At 40.4% G+C, this 21,907-nt stretch overlaps 2 protein-coding genes across 3 annotated transcripts; one reads left to right on the top strand and one right to left on the bottom strand.

The window, feature by feature from the left end:
* Positions 1-1,170: 1,170 nt before the first annotated feature.
* Positions 1,171-5,368, top strand: klhl40a (kelch-like family member 40a). Its single transcript, XM_079820095.1, has 6 exons — positions 1,171-2,749; positions 3,043-3,203; positions 3,900-4,007; positions 4,099-4,284; positions 4,366-4,515; positions 4,629-5,368. Exons 1-6 carry the CDS (start codon positions 1,634-1,636, stop codon positions 4,738-4,740), a joined length of 1,833 nt encoding a protein of 610 aa, XP_079676221.1. The 5' UTR covers positions 1,171-1,633; the 3' UTR covers positions 4,741-5,368.
* A 1,073-nt stretch (positions 5,369-6,441) lies between these two features.
* Positions 6,442-21,537, bottom strand: zbtb47a (zinc finger and BTB domain containing 47a). Of its 2 annotated transcripts, none has more exons than XM_079820093.1 (6): positions 21,100-21,274; positions 18,877-20,145; positions 14,248-14,395; positions 14,015-14,130; positions 9,618-9,762; positions 6,442-9,539 (listed from the first exon to the last, which is right to left on the bottom strand). In XM_079820093.1, exons 1-6 carry the CDS (start codon positions 21,103-21,105, stop codon positions 9,133-9,135), a joined length of 2,091 nt encoding a protein of 696 aa, XP_079676219.1. In that variant the 5' UTR covers positions 21,106-21,274; the 3' UTR covers positions 6,442-9,132. The 2 variants fall into 2 exon arrangements, with proteins under 2 accessions (XP_079676219.1, XP_079676220.1); XM_079820094.1 differs by having other exon boundaries at positions 6,514-9,539; positions 21,103-21,537.
* Positions 21,538-21,907: the final 370 nt, after the last annotated feature.

The raw sequence follows: 21,907 nt of genomic DNA, 5'->3' as shown, positions 1-21,907 counted from the left end.
ATGACACAAAACATAAATGTTTTATAGCTAAATGAGCTATAAACAATAGTTATGATGGGGCATTTCAACCACACAGAGCTTAGTCACTTTTCAAAGTTAAACTTTGTGCAGTCACATTTTTATGTTACTCATGTCACACTCCAGCAGATGATACGGTGTGAACACATTCCCCTATTAGGCTTTGTCCTACATTGAGCTTTGAGTGGCACACTGGAGATTTGAGTTGATTAATGGGTCTAAATATACACTGATGAATACTGTAGGTCTGCTATGCTGTTATCAGCACACAATTACATATCCTAGTTTTCAGTCTACCTTTGGACCTCCCTTTTGTCACCTTACATGGGTTATTAGCACAGAATTAACCCTTCGCTTGTCTTCATATACACTATTATAAATAAATGTTCTTTATTGGCATCTAAAGGTTCTTTAGATTATTTGAAATCTTCATCACACTAGAAAGAAAACGGGAATCCAAAAATGGTTCATCACCATGACACCTTTATTGTTAATTGTGAGTGTACCTTCAGACAGTTTATAACTTCAAATTTGAATGATTTTATTAAATATTTATAAAATGACCAGAAAAATGCTTGTGACCAGTGAAATGGTAAACAAGCTGGGGCCTAGTGGTTAATGCATGTGCTCAAACATATTAAGCCATGGCACTCCTGTAAGTGACACGTTTGAATCCAGCTCTTGTCATTTCAGCGTTCCCGTTCTACCTGCCATTTCCACTTCTTTCCATTTGAAAAAAATGGCAAAACACAACAATAACATCATAAATTCTGTTGTAACTATTACAAATAAAGTGCTATTGTGCTCATAAGGACCCAGGTTCAAATCTAGCCTGAGACTCTCTCTCTCTCTCTCTCTCTCTCTCTCTCTCTCTCTCTCTCTCTTTCTCTGTCTGTTCTTTCCTGTCACTTCTCTACTGTTCTATGAAAATAATAAAACCAATTATAAATGTTGCACATTGAAATGTTGGCATTGCTAGTTTCTCTCAATTGATGCTATAGGACAGGGGTCTCCAAACTCGGTCCAGGTGTGTTTATTTGGGGTTGGAGCTAAACTCTGCAGGACAATGGCCCTCCAGGACTGAGTTTGGAGACCCCTGCTATAGGATGTAGAAGCCCTTGCTACTGAATAACTCCACTAGAGGGCTCCACCAGGTGGACACTATCTCTGAAAGCAACAGGCAGGAAACTTCTGTTTGTCTCCTTTCAAATCTGGTCTGATTACCATCTTTTGTTTCTCTCTGTAACTCTTCTTTTCAGCTTTTACATTTTCACACCTTTTGGCACTCTACTGTCCTTTTGCATAAGATTCACAACTCAGTAGTCCCCGTGAGCAACATGTCAGCTGTTGGCATGATCTGTTTGGCGGGGGGAAGGCAGGGACAGCTTGAATTTCAGGCCCTAAGTGTGGTTCATTTGCGCATTTCTATATATAGATGGACAGACAGTAGCTGATAACTTGTGACAGCTGAAGAAGGAGGCCACACCAAAGCGGCACATCCTTCGCCATTTCTCTTTTAGAGTAACGGTGTTAATACAGTCAGTTCAGTTCTGCAGTGGGAGAGGACTAGGACACCCCTCCCTCCTACTGGAATATCACATCAAACCATAACAAGATGGCTTCCATGGCAGTGGACCCAGTGACAGAGCCGCGGATGTACCAGCAAACCCTCCTACAAGATGGGCTCTGTGATCTCCTAGATGCCAACAAGTTTGTGGACTGTGTTCTGAAGATCAGTGACAAAGAGTTTCCGTGCCATCGGCTAGTGCTAGCCGCTAGCAGCCCTTACTTCAAAGCCATGTTCCTGTCAGACCTAGAAGAGAGCAAAAAGCGGGAGATTGTTCTAAAAGACATCGAACCTGGGATCATGGAAATGATCCTGAGGTACATATACACCTCGGATATCAACCTGACTGAGCAGAACGTCCAAGACATTTTTATGGCGGCCAACATGTTCCAGATTCCATCGATCTTCAGCGTGTGTGTGACGTATCTGCAGCAGAAGCTAGTGCTCAGTAACTGTCTGGCCATCTTTAGACTGGGGCTGTTGCTAGATTGTCCACGTTTGGCCATGGAGGCACGGGACTTCATCTGCGACCGGTATCCCCTCATCATTCGGGACCAAGACTTCCATCAGCTGGGTCCCAGTGAGTTGGCGGCTATCATCACATGTGACTCCCTGAATGTGGAACGAGAAGAGTCGGTGTTTGAATCTCTCATGGACTGGGTGCAGTATGACATAAATGAGAGACTGAAAGACCTGCCGGAACTTCTACACTGCGTACGTTTCCGTCTTATGCCGACGAGTTACTTTAAAGAGAAAGTCGAGGGGCACAAATTGATCGGGATGAATCAGGAGCTCAAGAAGGAGCTCCAGCTTATCAAGGATGCACAGAAAGGACTGCTACATAGGGTCAAAAGGTCATCGCAAAAGAAGGAAGGCGCAACCGCGGATTCTGAAGAAGAGGACGAGGAGGGTTTGCTGCCGGGGATCCTAAATGACAACCCACGTTTTGGAATGTTTCAAACAGACCTTATATTGATGATTAGCGATGCAGGAACAGTGGCGTATGACGTTGGAGCAAACGAGTGCTATATGGCGTCTTCATCCACCGAGGTCCCCAAGAACCACTGCAGTCTTGTCACGAAGGAAAACCAGATCTTTGTCGCTGGAGGTCTGATGTACAGTGAGGAGAACAAAGAACAGCCGTTCAGTTCGTACTTTCTTCAGGTAACACACAGGCATGTTTTGCAAATGTTGCTTAATGTGTTTGCATTACAAATCAATGACTCAAAGCATCACGAATCTCTGGTTCCAAAAATACATTTGTGAGAATGACCCTCAGGGTCTATTTTGCTTCAGAACAGCTGTTAAAGCTTTGAAGCCTGCATGACGTTTTCCTCATGTATTTCCATTTTCAATGAAACCTCTGAAGGGATTGTGTTGAAAGAATCAAACACTTATCTTCGTATCATAAGGGAACAGTGTTTTTGGATTATTCCGAGCTCTTCTTTATCCCACAGTTTGATCCCATGAGCTCTGAATGGCTGGGGATGCCCTCACTACCAAACCCCCGCTGTCTGTTCGGTCTGGCTGAGGCTGAGAACTCCATCTATGTGGTGGGAGGAAAAGAGCTGAAGGAAGGAGAACGTGCACTAGATTCTGTTATGATCTACGACAGACAGTGAGTACAATCAGGAGATATTGCAACAAACGGCTGACCAATCAGGTATTGCAGGCAGCATTTGCGCACAAAGGTATATCGCGAAACTGATTTCAGACAGCTTCAGCACAGTTTCATAGTTGAGGCAGCATAACAGTCTAATGGTCTATGACAAATTAGAGATATCTTTGGTTATAAACTACAATATTAATTTCTCTCTAGAAATTAAATCAAAAGTTGGTCAAAAACACAAACTGACCACTAGCGGCAACTTTCAGACGCCATTTTTCGAACACATAGGATTGTGGGATATCATAAGCAGCATCTATGCAGCCTTCAAAAATCGAAGGTAGAGAGGATGTGACATGGTCATAGGATTCATGTGTCTTGCCTTCCTAGCTCTGGTAACATTTTTCAGATTTCAGAAATTATTTCAATAAAGCCATTAGGCTGCTCTTATTTGCTGTGCCATTTAAAAAAAAAAACTTTTCTTCATGTGTATCCTCATTTTATAGCTCACCATAAGCCTAATGGTATGAAATTGATTAGTAATTGAAAGAGAACACACGTTTTTCCCTCTCATATTTCACTCTGGTAGATCTTGAGATTGTTTTTACTTCTCTAAGTCAGTCCTAGCATTAGCCCCTGGTCAATAGGATGTTGTTTGATATGGTTAAATGCTGATTTGTTTTCATTGACAATTTCATTATCGCACAGGTCATTCAAATGGGGAGAGTCGGACCCTCTTCCTTATGCAGTTTATGGACATGGAATCGTTTCACACAAAGGACTGGTCTATGTGATCGGTGGAAAAACTGAGAGCAAGTGAGTGAAGAACCAGATTTACAAACACATACTGTAATGCCGGGTTGTCCTCTGTTTTCATAACCACATGACTTGAAATGTGATCATTCAGGAAATGCTTGAGGCGAGTAAGTGTCTATGACCCCACTAAGTTTGAATGGAAGGATCTGGCACCCATGAAAACTGCCCGCTCGCTGTTCGGCGCTGCTGTTTACAAAAACAAAATCTATGTGGTGACTGGAGTCACCGATAACGGCCTGACTAGCAGTGTGGAGGTCTACGACATCGCAAGCAACTCGTACGTGGCGCTCTTTTATCATATTGTGTGTACATTACGAGCTCATGAGGTAAGTTGCTCACTTGTGTGTCTCCTGCATAGCTGGTCGGAGTTTGTGGAGTTCCCTCAGGAGAGGAGCTCTCTTAACCTGATCGAACTGGGCGGCTGCTTGTATGCTGTGGGGGGTTTTGCTATGATGCCCAAAGAGACCACCGAAAAACTGGAGCCCACTGAAATGAACGACATATGGAAGTGAGTATTTAGGTTAAACTCAAACTGGTTTAATGAGATTTATTGAGCTAAGGAAACCTGAAAAGTAAAGTAAAGTTGAGATGTGAGGTTTGAACTTGTGATTTGCCTGACAGGTTTGATGAGGAGGAGAACTGTTGGAACGGGATCCTGAGGGAGATCCATTATGCTGCCGGGGCCACAGTGCTTGGGGCGCGTTTGAACACCTTGAGACTCACAAAGATGTGATGTACAGCTGTCATCTATAGACAAAATACACAAAACAATGCCACCCACATTTTCATAAACGAGCAATACATATATTCCATGGAATCAAAATGAACAGCACAGACCTAGCTTGCTTAATGTTAATATAGTTTGTGGTAAATCTTAAGGTATATACTGTAATAGATCAGTGTTTTATATCCAAGTTGAAGTTATGAATTTCACTGGGTCAGTGTACAGAAGATCTGATGCAAATAGTCTAAAAAGAGATTCTGCTGTTCCAAGAAAAAGATGGAGACTAACACAAGACCATCTCTTTGTTCTGTTTTTTCAAAAGAATGCTTTGTTAGTCATTTTGGGTAATTAATTGTTGAATAATTTGACCTTATTTAAATGTCCATGTACATTGATTTCTATTATTCTATTGTTATTTTAGATGACAACATTTTGCAATTATGACCAAGTGCAATGTTCTTATTTTAAAGAGAGAGAAATAAATGGCAATGACTGAACAATAACCTAATATACTGTAGACAATGACCAAACTAAATGAAAACAACATAACACAGTTGTGTCTGTAGTAAATGTCCAAAGCCAAATGAAAATAAAATAAAAAGTTCAGGGTGAAGAAATACAACTGTTATTTTATATCATGCATGCCCTTTTTTGTGTCGATACTGCTATTGACTTTCATGATGGATCCTCAACTTCATCATGACTAATAGACAGCTGATGCAAACATAAACACACTGGAATGAAGAGATCTGGGGCCCGTTCTTCGTACCTCGCTAACTCAGTTAGCTGGATTTGATTGTTGACGATTTGGCATGATCTTGGATTATTTGGTTCTTCGACGCTCATCCTGGACTTGCTGTCATAGCAACATGTCCGTAAGCTTAAACCTGCTCGCGAGCAGGCTTATTTCATGTAAACAGGATTAGATTGCATCTTGAGGTGATACTTAAAATCTGTCCCAGCCACTGCTACTTTATTACATGAGTTTATTACTGAACCAGGGGCAATAATAATAATTTGAAATAATAATAATATACAAATTTTAAATTATAATATTATATACATTCTCATATACATATACAATGTTGTGTATAATACTATAGCCACTTGGAGATGCAGAGAATTTGATCTTGACCCTTAAGAAACTTTAATACTGTCACGTTATAAATCTGCTTCAAATTGAATAAAAAATTGAATTACAACATTGAAATAAAAATGTAAAGGGTGTACAAGTACTGTATAAAATCGTGAATATAAATAATTGGTAATTATTTACAAAAAAAATGTATCATTGATCAATAACTTTTATGTTGGTTTAGCTGTTTCCTTATAAAGGTCCAGATATTCGTGTTTTTTTTTGGGTGTAATTTGCCAAGTTTTTTGCCAGGTGGCTTTTTTAATTATATGATGTCATTACGTTGCTGTCTTGACACCAGCCAATCGCTGCATTGCTGATCATGGTTTCGAGTATCGATGCATCTGCCCTCTTCAGGGAAAACAAGAACGCACAGTGATCTTAGATGATTTAATCCAGATATTTAAATCCAATCCGCAAATTCGTTTGAAGAACCAAATTAGCCAGACATCAGTTATCACGATGAAACGATCTGGGATCTGTCAAATCATCTCAGATGTATTAAGCGAGGTACGAAGAACGGCCCCCTGAACACCAAAATAATGCTTAATTACGTCAACAGAAATGAAAACACTGCAGATAAAGGATTTTAATACCCAATTCATAAAAAATACCCAAATTACTGGTGTGTAAAAACATTTGCTGTGCAAAAATGACCATTTAATAACAATAAAAAATATATATTTTAATTCAGAACACATAACATTAGAGTCTGCATGAGACTGTGAGAAGTGGATGCATATTAAATAGTGGAGAATAACTGATTTTTCCATTAATAATATAATACATCTCTAATAAGTCACCGGTTAAAGCGATGCTGTGTTTTTTATGTCTTACAATAACAGCTCAAGTTCAACCCAAACACATTCAACCAAAAACACAAAGTTTTTTTTGATGTTTTGTAGCTTAACAAATGAGCCATAAACTTGTTGACTCATAAATTTATCAGCTTTACCAGCTGTTGAAAACATACAAATTATAATTATTAAAGGTGCGGTATGTAGGTTGAAATGGGTACTGCAGTCCAAATTCAAAATATTGGATAGAGTTGTTTCCCCCACCCCCTCCTCCTCAGACTTAATGCTCACGCGGGTTGCCAGCTTGAGGACATGCAACAGGAGCGAGTGCAATTGACAATGAAAGCCACACAGTAAGTTGATGAGTTGATTTATCCTTGTTTTAATATGCTCTCGTTCATAGATATTTTTTTATGGATGCTGAGGCTTTTTAGGAAGGGTAAAATCTGCGATCTCTGACCCAATTTGTTTGCCGGCTTCCATGGCAGCAATACGCTGTGTTTTCCACCAACTGGCAACCTGTGGTGTAGAAATACTATTGGGTAAAATGGCGGCATGCGGTATCGCACAGACCAAAACAAAAACAGACATTCCGACACGGAACGCACATTTCAAAGTCGAATAACTGATTGTAGCATTGTTTTTCTGAGAAACAAGTAGGTGAATTTAGCATGTTTCTACATATCTGCAAGCATATTATGGTATTTTTAATGCTTTAGTAAAGTGAAAAACTTACATACAGCACCTTTAACGCTTCTGCATGATAAAACTATCACAAAATGTAAAGACTAAACAAATGCTTATGAAACCCTTCACACCAACAAGCCAGTAAAATAAAGTGCCAAAACCTACTGATGCACATTTCCACCACGATAAGACCTGCATTATTTACTCAGGAATTCTCCACATACACTATATTGAATTATTGAATTAAGGTGTTTCAATCACTTCCATGGCCACAGGTGTAAAAAATCAAGCACCTAGGAATGCAGACGCTTCTACAAACATTTGTGAAAGAATGGGTACCGTGATAAATTGCCACCTGTGCAAAAGTCCATTTGCGAAATTTCCTCACTACTAAATATTCCACGGTCAACTGTTAGGGGTATTATAACAAAGTGGAAGCAATTGGGAACAACAGCAACTCAGCCACGAAGTGGTAGGCCACGTAAAATCACAGAGCGGGGTCAGCGCTAGCTGAGGCGCGCACTGCGCAGAAGTCGCCAACTTCCTGCTACAGACCTCCACACTTCATGTGGCCTTCAGACTAGCTCAAGAACAGTGAGTAGAGAGCTTCATGGAATGGGTTTCCATGGCCGAGCAGCTGGATCTAAGACTTGCATCACCAAGTGCAATGCAAAGCGTCAGATGCAGGGGTGTAAAGCATCACTGGACTCTAGAGCAGTGGAGACGTGTTCTCTGGAGTGACAAATCACACTTTTCTGTCTGGCAATCAGATGGACGAGTCTGGTTTTGGCAGTCACCAGGAGAACGATACTTGCCTGACTGCATTGTGCCAAGTGTAAAGTTAGGTGGAGGGGGGATTATTGTGGGGGTTGGTTTTCAGGGGTTGGGCTTGGCCCCTTAGTTCCAGTGAAAGGAACTCTTAATGCTTCAGCATACCAAGACATTTTGGACAATTTCATGCTCCCAACTTTGTGGGAACAGTTTGGGGATGGGTGTCAGGATGTCAGGATGAGCGAGTTTGGTGTGGAGGAATGTGACTGGCCTCCACAGAGTCCTTACCTCAGTCCTTACCTCAACCCGATAGAACACCTTTGGGATGAATTAGAGCAAAGGCCTTCTCGTCAAACATCAGTGCCTGACCTCACAAATGCGCTTCTAAAAGAATGGTCAAAATATTACCATGAACACATTCATAAACATTGTGGTTTGTAGCCTACATTGTGGTTTGTAGCCTGAAGAGTTGAAGCTGTTATAGCTGCAAAGGGTGGGCCGACTCCATATTCAACCCTACGGATTATGAATAGGATGTCATTAAAGTTCATGTGCATGTAAAGGTGGACGTCCCAAAACTTTTGGCAATATAGTGTATGTATATTTAGCAGACCATCATCCTAAATACAAATAGTACTTATGGACAAACTTTGACATAAAATAAGCATACAAGACCAATAAAATGTAAACTGAAAGCTATATAAGCCGAATATGCTTTTGTCGATTTATTATTCTGTAAATATACTGTGCTTAAAAGCATATATGTATTACATTTAGTATTATACATCTTGGTAATAGTTTTAGTATTTTACTGCCTAACTAGGGTTTATTATAGCACAGAAAACTCTCTGTGAGATGGGAATGGGAGGGATTTTAGAACGAGTATTAGAACATCAGAGAAAATGACATATGCAAACAAACAAAAAAGACTAACATGAAATCCCAGGCTCTTTGCTACATAAAAAGTACCTCTGCATCACTAAGAAACAATATTATAATACAGCGCAGTAGTTACAGATTCCTGGAGTCTGTCCTTCCAGTGGAGTAGAGTGGCGTAAGGGAACGCAGCTGAGAATGTGACGGACCCCCATCCATTGAGTGGAGAATAGATGATGGAAAAGTGACTACGCCATGCAGATGTGGGCTGATATCTCTAAGTGTTTCCATCCCGACAGGCAGTTCTTGGTTTGCAGCAGCTTCCGTTTGATTGGTTACAGCAGAGGAGTCCAGCAGTGGAGGGTTCCTGACCTGGGAACACTTCTCTCTGTGAGCTTTCAACATGTTGGAGAAGCGGAAACGCTGGCCACACGTTTCACAGGGGTAAGGCTTCTCTCCCGTGTGCGTACGCCGGTGCCGCTTCATATTGGGTCGACTCGTAAAGCTCTTCCCACAGATCTCACATATATACGGTTTCTCTCCTAAAAAGAAACAGCAGGCCTCTTAGACTGACTGCATAAAAGATTTCAAAGTGCTGCACATGTGTAAGAGTGTCTCACCTGTGTGCGTCTTCATGTGTTCATCAAAATACTGTTTCATACTGAAGTCCTTCCCACACCACTGACACATAAACTGCTTGTGTCCGATGTGGATGCTCATGTGAGAGCGCAGTTGGTACTTATACTGAAAACGTTCACTGCAGACCTAAAGGACAGGGAGAGGACAAATTTAAAACATGGCCAACAATTAATAATTGATATTATAAAACAGACCGCTCTGGTCCTGGATGCTGATTGGTTTATTCAGCGGTGTTAAAATACGCAATGTTATGATGCAAAAACACGTTCCCCTGGTTATAGTTTATTATGACTGTGCAGAAACCATTGCATAACTTTCTATTATTGTTTACTAGGTATCAATAGAGATGATTCAAAACATTTTGTATTTTATGTTTTTTCTTTCTTTCTGTCAATGCTGTAAATTATACAGAACAATGTTTCAGACTGATTCAAATAGGTAACTCTTCTTTTCTGACCTATTTCTCATTGGTTTTGGGAATTGACTCATCGAGTCAGACTACACTTAATGGGATAGTTCACCCAAAAATGAAAATTCAGTCATCATTTACTCACCCTCAAGTTCTTCCAAACCTGTATGAGTTTCTTTGTTCTGCTGAACACAAAATAAGATATTTAGAAGAATGTTTGTAAACAAGCAGATAGAGCAACTATTGACTACCATAGTAGGAAAAAAAATACTATGGTAGTCAATAGTTGCTCTATCTGCTTTGTTACAAACATTCTTCTAAATATCTTATTTTGTGTTCAGCAGAACAAAGAAACTCAAAACTCATTTTTGGGTGAACTATCCCTTTAATGTTATGTTTGTGTTAAGCCGGCATGGACAAATCGATATAAAGACTTTCCTGATGTTATTACGTTCTATTCTGTTTTTTGCAAATTATTGCTGACAGTGCCAACTAACATATACAACCCCTGTGAAATATGATTTATTTTTCTGTCGTTATAAACATTTTGATTAAAAATGTGCACTTGGTCTGATACATTTTCAAATAATAGAGTAAAAATCAATCTTGTTATTTTAAGAATTTATGTTGGAAATGTTCAAATGATGATCTCGATTACTGAGAAAAACGTCTCAGGTTACTGGTGTGACCTATGTTCTCAGAATAGGGAACGAGACGCTGCATGGCTAGGATGCAATGGGAACACCCTCTGGGTGTGCTGATTGTCTGAAGCCATTATAGAATCACGGCAATTCATTGGCTGATGGCGCGGGCGCCACCCCAACGCTCTTACGTCATCATATTGTATTGGCTCACGCTCCATCTGCTCCTCAGATTTCTCTGCCGAAAAAAGTCGCTTGGCAGCGAACGAAGCGTCTCGTTCCCTATTCAGAGAACATAGGTTACACCAGTAACCTGAGACGTTCTCTATCATAGGTTCACTCAACGCCGTGTAGCTATGACGCAATGTTAACGATATACCAAACTCGCCAAGCTAAGCGCTGCCGTATCTGGCTCGATGAATACCAGATAGCATACATGGCCGGTTCAAGCAGATAGAACATGGGAACCCGAAGCCATGTCGAGATCCAAACTATAGAATTTGACAAAAGTGTGCAGAGAGGACCATCCTGCCACTACACAAATGTCCTCCAGGAGGGCCCGTCTAAAAAGTGCTTGGGAGGAAGCCACACTTCTGGTGGAACGTGCCTGAATGCTGAGAGGTGAAGACCGACGATGCACTTCATATGCCAGCGAAATAGCCGCTATAACCCAATGAGAAACTCTATGCTTCAATACGGCAAGCCCGTGGCGGCCAGCACCGAAGCACAACAAGAGCTGATTTGGTCTTCTCCAACCACTAAAACAATCTACATATCTATACAAGACTTCAAAGCTCGGACAGGGCAGAGCAAATTAAGTTTTTCGTCCTCTTCTGAGGCGAAAGAATAGGAGGGTGGAAAGAGTGAAGGCTAATAACCTGAGAGCAAAATGATGTAGACAAAACCTTGGGCACATATCGTGGACTAGGTCTTAAGATTACTTTAAAGGGTTAGTTCACCCAAAAATGAAAATTCTGTTATTAATTACTTACCCTCATGTCGTTCGACACCCGTAAGACCTTTGTTCATCTTCATAACACAAAAATAAGATATTTTTGTTGAAATCCGATGGCTCAGAAAGGCCTCCATTGACAGCAATGTATTTTGCACTCACACAAGACCCATAAAAGGTACTAAAGACGTCGTTACAAAGTCCATCTCACTACAGTGGTTCTACAATAATTTTATAAAGCGACGAGAAAAAAATTTTGTGCGCAAAAAAAAAAAATCAAAATAACGACTTTATTCAACAAGTTTCTGTCTTCCGCCTGGGCCTTTGACGTGAACTCACGAAGCACCACGACTCATGCGTGAGAATATGATGTAGAGCCGGCGTTCTGACACATGACCCGGAAGCGAGGAGCTCTGTTTACAAGCAGAGGAAGACGCGTCATATCTAAGCTGTTAAATTCTACATTGATCGTGCTTAAGGTCTTGGCGTAGTGGTCACAATGGGGCTAAAGTGTGCATTTCCTGGATGCCCGAACCGTGAGAAACGAACAAGAGCACGTAAAAGTGCCTTATCAAAGCCGCGAAATGAAAGTCATATTCTCGCGCATGCGCCGTGGTGCTTTGTGAGTTCATGTCAAAGGCCCAGGCGGAAGACAGAAACTTGTTGAATAAAGTCATTATTTCGATTTTTTTTGGCGCACAAAAACTATTCTCGTCACTTCATAAAATTATTGTAGAACCACTGTAGTGAGATGGACTTTGTAACGATGTCTTTAGTACCTTTTATGGGTCTTGTGAGTGCAAGTTACATTCTCCGAACAAATTTTTACCGGTCCAATCAGCGAACATAGGGAGTGGCTGGGAACGATGACGTTGATGTCGTGTGCTAGTTTGAGTTGTAGTTCAGTAATGGCGGCGGAGAAAAATGCGAGTGAAGCCATTCATTCCGTTGTGGCACCGCTGCCGAATATCCAGAAGTTAAAGCCTTTCCAGCTCGCTCCGTTAGCGGTGAAGGAGTTGGCTGAAGCCCCAGTAATTGTTTCTCGTGGGGTCGGAAGGTATTGTTATCATTTACAGGGGCTACTCCCCAGCCGAATTACCTACTGTTTTAGACAAACATCAAGGTCGTGTGGTAATTTAATTGCTGTCCCAATCCACATCTCTGAGTTTTCAAGAATATATCACTTCAAAATTCACTGTTTATATCCTTTTTTGACCACTGCAGAGCACTGTGCGGTTGCGCTGTACTTTGGATGCATTTCTAGACTTGTATTTCTTTAAATGCTGGCAAGTATTTACAAGAGCAATATATTATTCACGGCAGCATTTATTCTTATCATACCAAGCATATAATTTTTTATTTACAGCACACCATCATGTTACAGACCACGTGAGCAGCGCGTTCCCGATCACAAAACTGTGAATAAATCACAATCCGAATGCGAAGTTTTAGGTGTGGCGTGCACAATCTGCAGTTATTTTTACGGATTTCCATGTGAGAAACAGAGGCGAACGGCACATGACATGCATCACGACCAAACATTAGCGATTGGTTATGGCAGATCCAATAGTTTTATATATAATTATATAACTAACCATAACTTCAACAGAGTACCCGCCTTCAAGGAAGTAAACACTTGTCAATGGAGAGTGGCCACTGTACAAATGAAATGTACGAGAGTCTGGTAAGACCAGGCTAGGAGCTGACTCCTAGTTAAGCCCTTCAGGACAACTGACACGAAACAACAACGAAACTCCATGGCACTTCACCGCAAGGCAAACTGAGTTCAGAAGTGCAGATGAAGAAAACTGATACGAAAATCAGAATTTTTGGGCCAGAAAAATCGAGACTGAAGTGCTAGAATGGGCGCTTAGTGAAGGCAGAGAAATCTGAGGAGCAGATGGCCACGCGCCAGTATAATATGACGACGTAAGAGCATCGGGGTGGCGCCCACGCCATCTCCAATGAATTGCCGTGATTCTATAAGGGCTTCAGACAATCGGTACACCCAGAGGACATTCCCATTGCATCATAGATACGCAGCATTGAGTGAACCAAAAGAGTGAGAAGAGAACTATATTTTTTCCGTGTCCTATTGTTTACATGCATTTCCAAAAACTTGGAGGTACTTTGGATGTAGCAAAGAGCCTGGGGTTTCATGTTTTTTTTTCTTTCATGTCATATACTCTGGTGTTTTATTATTTATAGTAATATCCCTTTCATTCCCATTTCAAATATTGACTGTGCTATGAAATTTAAATACTAAAACTATTAGAACATCACAAGAAAGGGACTTTGCTATATCTAATAGTGAAAGAATGACAATAATGAAAATAGTCACAGCTTGTCCTAGTTTATTGCTTATTGTTTTCATACCTCGCACTGGAAAGGCTTCTCTCCTGAATGTTGGAGAGAGTGGACCTTCAGAGACATGCTCCTTTTAAAGGACTTGCCACACGTCTCACAGGTAAATGGCATCTCTTTTGTGTGGGCTAAAGACATGTAGAACAAGTAAGAAATGAGTCAGACAGTCAAAGCTTATTGTTTAAGAGTTTGAGAGAGACTGCGAGTAAAGATCTGAGAGTGAAAATGGCACGAACACAACTCACCGACCATGTGTTTGCGTACATGAGCCATTGTGTAGAATTTCTTCTCACAGATCTCACAAGTGTACTTCTTCTCAGCATAGCCATGAACGATCTTATTGTGCTCATGGAGCGACCAGAGCTTCCTGAAAGCTTTTCCACAAGTTAGACACTACAAAATGAGACAAACACCAGTAAAAAAAATGCTATTCATTCTTTCAAATACAATCATGTCTATTGCATTAAAGTCACCATGAAATCCTAATTGACGATTCTTGTTTTTTTTATGGAATATTGCAATGTTTATATTAAATGATTAATCCATGCACGTATGTATTATTATTATTTTTTTGATGTATCCATCTAAATGAGGGCAGGGCATCCTGTCACTCAAATGAGATCACAGCAATAGCAAACCACAACCATCTAATGATCCAATCAATTCCTGATGGACAAAATCAAGTCCCTTCCTACATTTTGTCTTGTTTGTATTTTTTTCACATTTTGGGTGTTGAGGGGCTGACGCTATACGACGGTATATCAATTCCGATTTCAGTATCAATTCATAGCCTACTGTACATATAAGGAAATAAGGATATGTACGTTATTAACATTTAAAAATTTCACATTTAAAGAAATCTAGTGTTTGATCATATCTAAATATTTATTAAAATGCAAAACTGCAATACTTTTTTGAGAAACTAGATTAGATACATGTATATTGATTAAAGAGCCATAAAGGCACCAGTGGGTAATGGCATTACAAATGGAAATTATTATTTTTCGAGCCACAAAATGACTCTAATTTGCCTCTTTGAATAAGAATTCTCTAATTTAACCTTAATTACTATACTAATTGTAATATAAATAATACAAATATTAGAAGAAAAATATTTTAAGTGGACATTAATGGACCATAATTATTGCACAAATAGTATTTAGTACCAAAATATTCGACAATAAATATTATTGAACTAAAATATAGAACATTTATTCAATTGAAAAATAGTTAAGGTGTATGGTCACATTTGACCATCAATGAGTATGAGTTTGACCAATTAGTAAGGAATACCTGAGGGCTAAATACAATAAAAAACATTAACTCCTTCTACTGGCTGTAGTTTTTAGCCTCTGGCCAAAAAATACTCAGGATTTGTACTAAAATACTGAGGATTTTTTCCAGAAATAAACTGCATAATTCTCTCGTCTCAGGGGGATATGAGGGGGGAAAGTACCATAATTCAAATATACTACGGGTTTCTACTGATACAAAGCTTAATGCTAAATCACTGAAGTTACCCTTTAAGTGAGTTTGTCATTATACCGTTTTGTTGTTGTGTTTTTCCATTAAAAATAATAGGCCAATGAACCCACAATTCAAGCAACCCGCCCCCCGAATTGGCGCTAATTCTAAACCGAAACTAAAATGAGCACGGCCGACCGGTATTCATTCACGGCTGCATTGTCATTCATTCACGGCCAGACTGTAATTCACAATGCGTGTCCAGTCTGGCGCATTTTCAGTTCATGCCTATGGAAGCTAAACTTTCAGTGGAATTCATTGAAACCACTCCGTTGCTCCGACCGCTCTGTTATGAATACCCGAGTAGCCGTGTGCATTTACATTCTGTGAGTGAGATCCCACCCCTATGGGCGGGTTGAAAACATGCGGAACTAGCTCCTACTAATGGCCGTAGTCTCTAGCCTCTGGCCAAAAAAAGCCTCAGATGGAGCAAAATGACGATAAATACATAAATCTCTAATCATTATTTTCAAAAACTTTTATATATATTTCAATAAAACAGTAAAAAAAAGGTTTTAGGACATTTAGACATTTTATTTAGGATGCACCAAAATACTTTAAATCGGCAGTATTTTTTTAAAGATTTTAATTTGTTTAATTGGGCATTTTTCTTAATGGTATCCGGACAGTTTTGACTTTATGCCCCCCTCAATTTTTTACAGAATATATAGAATACAGAATATAAAAATATTATTAATGCAGAAATGAAAAGTATGTTCATTATAGAAGAGATGTATTTAAAGGATTAGTTCACTTCAAAATGAAAATGTCCTAATAATTTACTTACCCCCATCTCATCCAAGATGTTCATGTCTTTCTTTCTTCAGTCTAAAAGAAATTAAGTTTTTTGAGGAAAACATTCCAGGATTTTTCTCCACATAATGGACTTCAATGGCAACCAATGGGTTGAAGGTCCAAATCAATGCAGTTTTAAAAAGCTTCGAATGGCTTCATAGGGCTCTGCACAATCCTAACCGAGGCATAGGGTCTTATCTAGAGAAACGATAGTCATTTTCTTTAAAAAATACAAATGTATATACTTTTTAACCACAAATGCTCAACTTCTGTGTTCTGCTTTTGCACGACGTATGGCGTCATCACGTCAGAAAGGTCACGCCCGTGACGTACATGGAAGTACCTACCCAGTGTTAAAGGGGTGGTAAACCACGATTTCACTATTCTAACTTTAGCTAGCGTGTAATGTTGCTGCTTGAGCATAAACAACATCTGCAAAGTTACAACGTTCAAAGTTTAAAGCAAAGGGAGATATTTGCTTTTAAAGAAATCCATTTCTAAGGACTACAGCAAACGGCCGGTAGGTAACTACAGACATTCCTCCAGGGTTGGTGACATCACCAGCCTCAATATTTACATAAACCCCTCCTCCGTGAATATTAAATAAGGGAGGGTGAGGCCATTTTGTATCGCTGTTGTTGTGGTATAGTGGTATAGGCAGGAGTGGTGTTGCTGCAATGCAGACGAAACACTGTTATTTTCATCCGGATTGCAGGTCTGGGGATGGGCGTTTAACATACAGCATGTTATATGCATGTGTTTGAGACAGAGGGGAACAGGTCTCAGATATATGCTGCCCATCATAAAGCACGAGACTGACAGGGTCGGAGGAGAAGACTGGAAAATGTGACATAATGGAAAATATTCATCCGTTGCAATTCATAAGCGGTTCAGCGAGACAGACACTGCCAGTGTGAATCATGCACGACGGGCGCGCCTCCCGCTGCACATTTCACGGAGGAAAACATCCACAATCTTCGCGAGTTCAATACAGGATTTGCACAACGTCAGCTGCGCGAGACAAACACAGCCAGTGTGTGGATGCACGACGGGCGTGCGGGGCTCCCGCTGCACATTTGAGGAAAATTTCCACAATCTTCGCGAGTTCAATACAGGATTCGCACCACGGCTTGTCCTGAAAGCTGGATTTACAAACAGAAGCTGTTTACGGGCCACAACCTGTAAGTCTGATTTATTTTTCATTCTGTTATAGTATTCCTGTAATAGGTTAATTGTACGTTGTAGCAAGGAAGTAAACAGATGACAACGCTGTTCTGCAAACCAGTCTGTTAAATGCTCATTCATACTTAACGTTATCCGACGAACACCTAACGTTACAAACACTAACGTTAAAATCTCAACAGCGAACTTGGCATTAGTGTAAATGATTCTTTGATTAGAGCTTTTATGTATTGTTTATCTACAGGCATGCTAAACATGGTTCTGTGTGTGATTTGGCTAACTTACTAGTAAAGCCATTGTTTAGTGTTCGTTTTGGATTAATAGTTCTTGTCACAGATATTTGGCTAAAATCGTTCTAAAAATACAAAAGTGCCATTCAGTAGCGATCACAATAGATCCGGAGTCTTTACTCTTGAGGACTGAACAGGTTGAACAGGTTCTGCTAGATCATCTTCACTAAAATGTTCTGGGTCTGATTTGGGCTCAGATTGGTATGGTTTTATTGACGCCATTGTTTCTAATACTGACCAAAGCACAGACTACCGGTAAAGGTAAGGGGCGTGACGTTTCCGACAAACGTGCACTAGGCGGTTAGCGAATCACAACACACTGGGCCAGCTAACCAATCTGAGCCCATTGCGTATTTTTGAGGGACTGGCTTCATACAACCCGGAAACCATCAGACCGTTTTACAAGGAGGGACAGAGCAGTGTAGAATAAAGGTCAAATATATGAAAAATAATGCAATTTTTTAAAAAACAAAGCATGAACACATGTTACAGTGCACCCCACAAACACAATCAAGCCTTCAAAAGAATGTGTTTTACCACCCCTTTAAATTGATCGTGCAAAGACTAAATCAAAGGCCCTTTACAAAAATACAGGTAAAACAATGGTGTCGGACAATTTTAACGTTGGAGGGCGTACTTCCACCTACGTCACGGACGTGACCTTTCCAACATGATGACATCATACGTCGCAAAGAAGCACAACACCGAAGTCGAGCATTTGAGGTTAAAAAGTATATACTTTTATTTTTTTTAAAGAAACGATCGTTTCGCTAGGTAAGACCCCATTCCTCAGCTGGGACCGTGCAGAGCCCTTTGAAAATGCATTGATTTGGACCTTCAACCCGGTTGCCATTGAAGTCCATTATGTGGAGAAAAATCCTGGAATGTTTTCCTTAGAAAACATAATTTTTTTTCGACTGAAGAAAGAAAGACCTGAACATCTTGGATGAGATGGGGGTGAGTAAAATATCAGGAAATTTTCATTTTGAAGTGAACTAATCCTTTAAGTCACTGTATGCACAAATGTTAGTTTAAGTGTATTCCTTTGAATAAATGAATAGATCCAGCCAAAAAAAATCCCACCTGTATGCTCTTCTCACAGTCGGTCTGCTGATGCAGCAGTAGCTCACTTTCCAGAAGGAAGCGTTTTCCACACTTGTCACAGATATGCATGCGGTTATGCGTCACGTTCATGTGCTTCTCCAGGTACCAGCGGTTGTTGAACGTCTTGGGGCACATCATACAGGTGAAACTCGGAAACTTCAAGCTATCCTGGTCCAGATGTTCCTCCCCGTTCCCACCATGAGTCGTCTCTTGACACACACTCACATTGCTTCTCTTGGAGACCATCACAAAAGCATCACCAGGGGCCAGAGTTTGTCGTAGTGGTCTTTCAGATATGAATACAGGTAAGGCGTGGTCACCTTCCTCCTCACTGGTGCCTTCAAGTCTCACATCATCATCATCATCTTCACTTTGCTCACCCTCCTCTTCCTCCTCCTCCAAGGCCACATTGTCTCTTGATTCCTCATCGCTCCTCCTTCCTTTTCCGGGAAGCTGTTGTGTTGAGGGTGACTGAGCTGCTGCGTTGCCCTCTAAACCTTTGGACACATTAAGGGTCTGGTTGTTCAAATTCAACTCTACAATTATTTGCTCTCTGTTAAATGAATCGAGTTCTTCAGAGTCCTTCAGGTTTCCCGTTTCCTTCCCTTCTAATTTACAAGCGCCTACTTGCACTTGACGGCCATCGCCAACTTGAACAACATATGAGTTCTCTTCACCTTTCCCTCCATAGATTCTGGCACAGGAGGGGTCCTTCTCTTGCTTGATCTCCATGTGAAAGTTGGAGTTTACCGAGCTGCTGTTGCTCCAGCTCTGAGCGCTGACTTCCTGTTTGGATTGGTCCACACCGGGACTGATTTCCAGCGAGCCTCTAGTAATGAGTTCACTGCAAGAAGTGGCGATGTTGCTCATCTGGAGCACTGTGGCAGCTTTGAGCACGTCCTGGGCATTGCAGCTGGAGACCAGCAGCTTGGATGTGTAGATGAAGTTGAGGATCTGCTGCAGACCTTGAGGCTGGAGGGCCTCCAGAGAGAGCTCCACACGCCGCAGCTCCTTACTCGATGCAAAGAGTGAGTGGAAGAAGGGGCTGTAGGCTGCTAGGACACCCTTGTGGGCCTGGAACTGGAAAGAAGTCTGGTGATGCAGGAGGACGATGTCCACGTCACATAGATCTGGTTGGAACAGACGTTGCTGGTTCAGCCTGTCCATCAAGAAGGTGCAGTGAAGGGCCTCATCCTCAATGAGGGAGAACTCTGCAGATGGGTGCTCAGCAGTTTTCTCCACTATGAGCTACAACAGAGCATCAGATTTCATTGAGACGCACATCAAGCTTTTAAATAGTAGATATTGATTTATATTGCAATCAAACAACAGGCTGGTGTAATTGTCATTTTTTCATATGATACTTTTTTATTATAATTCTTCTAATAATATAAAACTGTATGTGTGTAGTGTCTATATGATATACAGGCTTATTCCAACTATCTGAATATATAATATTCCAATTATGCCAGTAAACTGTGAAGATATTCAGAATATTATTATATTATATTGATGATTTTTTAAGATGAAAAAAATATGTCAAGCTTGATATTAGATCTCAAAATGTATAGCTGCTTTTATATTTAATAAAGACGGTCCCTCACAGGGAAAATTATATTATATTACACAATATATTATGCATGTTTTAGAGTTTCATAATATAGCTATCATTTTCCAGCTATCATAATATAATCATCCAATCCAATTATCCACACAGTAAGCAGTGATATATGAAATATTATATTAAATAAAGATTATTTGTTAATATCTAAAAAAAATATATATATATTTCTTTTATAATGTCAAGTTTGATATTTTTCCTTATAATGTATAGCTGATTTTATATTATATTCTATGATCTGATGATTCCCCAGTACTATTTGATATACCAACATTATTGCAAACACACATCATTGCTCATTTAAGATGCAGTATTGTCCAAAAGTCATGGGCTGGACCTGCTACATTATTGTGCAAAAAAATCAGAACAGATATTTCAATAACACGTATTACATCAACATCTAATCATAAAGTCGTCAAAAGTTGTTGAAGCCCTCCACAGATGTGGATATTGCAAAAAATCAGCACATCTGTACGACAAGCGCATCATTATTCATAAGTGATTGATGCATGTCAGATTCTACCAGGCCTTTTAATGCTCAGATATATGCAGGTAACAAACAGTCAGAGAAAGGGTCTTACAACCATGGTGATTCAGGTGCTCTCTGCCTCGAAGGAGTACCGTCTCCTCTCCTTAGCATTTCAGTGCTTCGTTTCCATGAAAATATCTGTCATTTAAATCCCCACTGTGCTCTTCTGTTTAGAAACCTGTCCTTTTTCGCCATGTCCGCGCGCAGAAGGGCTCGCACTCTCAACCAGGGAGTGATGATGATTGGAGGTCGAAAATCATATGGGTCGTTTTGTCTGGAGCTTTAAAGCGACAGGGACGTGATTAAAGGAGGGAAATTCACAATCCGCATCTCTCGACGCACATTATGTTTACAAATAGTAAGAACTCATTTTTGAATGCCTTCAAACGATTTCCTTGAGCACCTGGCGCCAGCTGCGCTGTCGTAACAGCAGAGCCCAGGGAAGCGGGGTCAGCGAGTCCACAGCGGAGTTAACCGGTTCATCGCAGACAGAGTGTAACGGCTGCAGAGCGCCACTGTGGCCACGAGGTGGCGCTAGAACACAGGTTTACACCATAGACAGTAAAAAGGTTTACACCACTCACGGAGCTGTGGTTTCGTTGATTGTGTCTATAACAGAATGTTCCTTTTCACGTTTTGAAATTGCTATTTGATATGTGATGTCGTAGCTACTCCTTTCCTTAGTCTTAAAATATTCCTAAACTTAAAAAGTAATACAAACAAGTTCTGAGTAAAAAACTACAACAACTGCCATAAATACACTGAACATGAAACACTTTCAACTAGTTGAAACAACGATTAGACCAAACAGTAGAAAGCGGTATATTACGCAACATACGTTATTTGAAATGTATTTGCTG

This window comes from Gobio gobio (assembly GCF_949357685.1).
Source record: "Gobio gobio genome assembly, chromosome: 6".
Lineage (NCBI taxonomy): Eukaryota > Metazoa > Chordata > Actinopteri > Cypriniformes > Gobionidae > Gobio > Gobio gobio.
This window is presented reverse-complemented; position numbering and strand designations above follow the sequence as displayed.

Excerpts from the sequence above, each read along its gene's own strand:
- zbtb47a (XM_079820093.1), bottom strand. Across the intron at positions 14,396-18,876 it reads ACTGTGAGAAGAGCATACAG|TGTCTAACTTGTGGAAAAGC; the intron begins GTGGGATTTTTT and ends CTCATTTTGTAG. Across the intron at positions 14,131-14,247 it reads TGTACGCAAACACATGGTCG|CCCACACAAAAGAGATGCCA; the intron begins GTGAGTTGTGTT and ends ACATGTCTTTAG.
- klhl40a (XM_079820095.1), top strand. The coding sequence starts at position 1,634 with ATGGCTTCCATGGCAGTGGACCCAGTGACAGAGCCGCGGATGTACCAG. Across the intron at positions 3,204-3,899 it reads GTTATGATCTACGACAGACA|GTCATTCAAATGGGGAGAGT; the intron begins GTGAGTACAATC and ends ATTATCGCACAG. Across the intron at positions 4,008-4,098 it reads GGTGGAAAAACTGAGAGCAA|GAAATGCTTGAGGCGAGTAA; the intron begins GTGAGTGAAGAA and ends GTGATCATTCAG.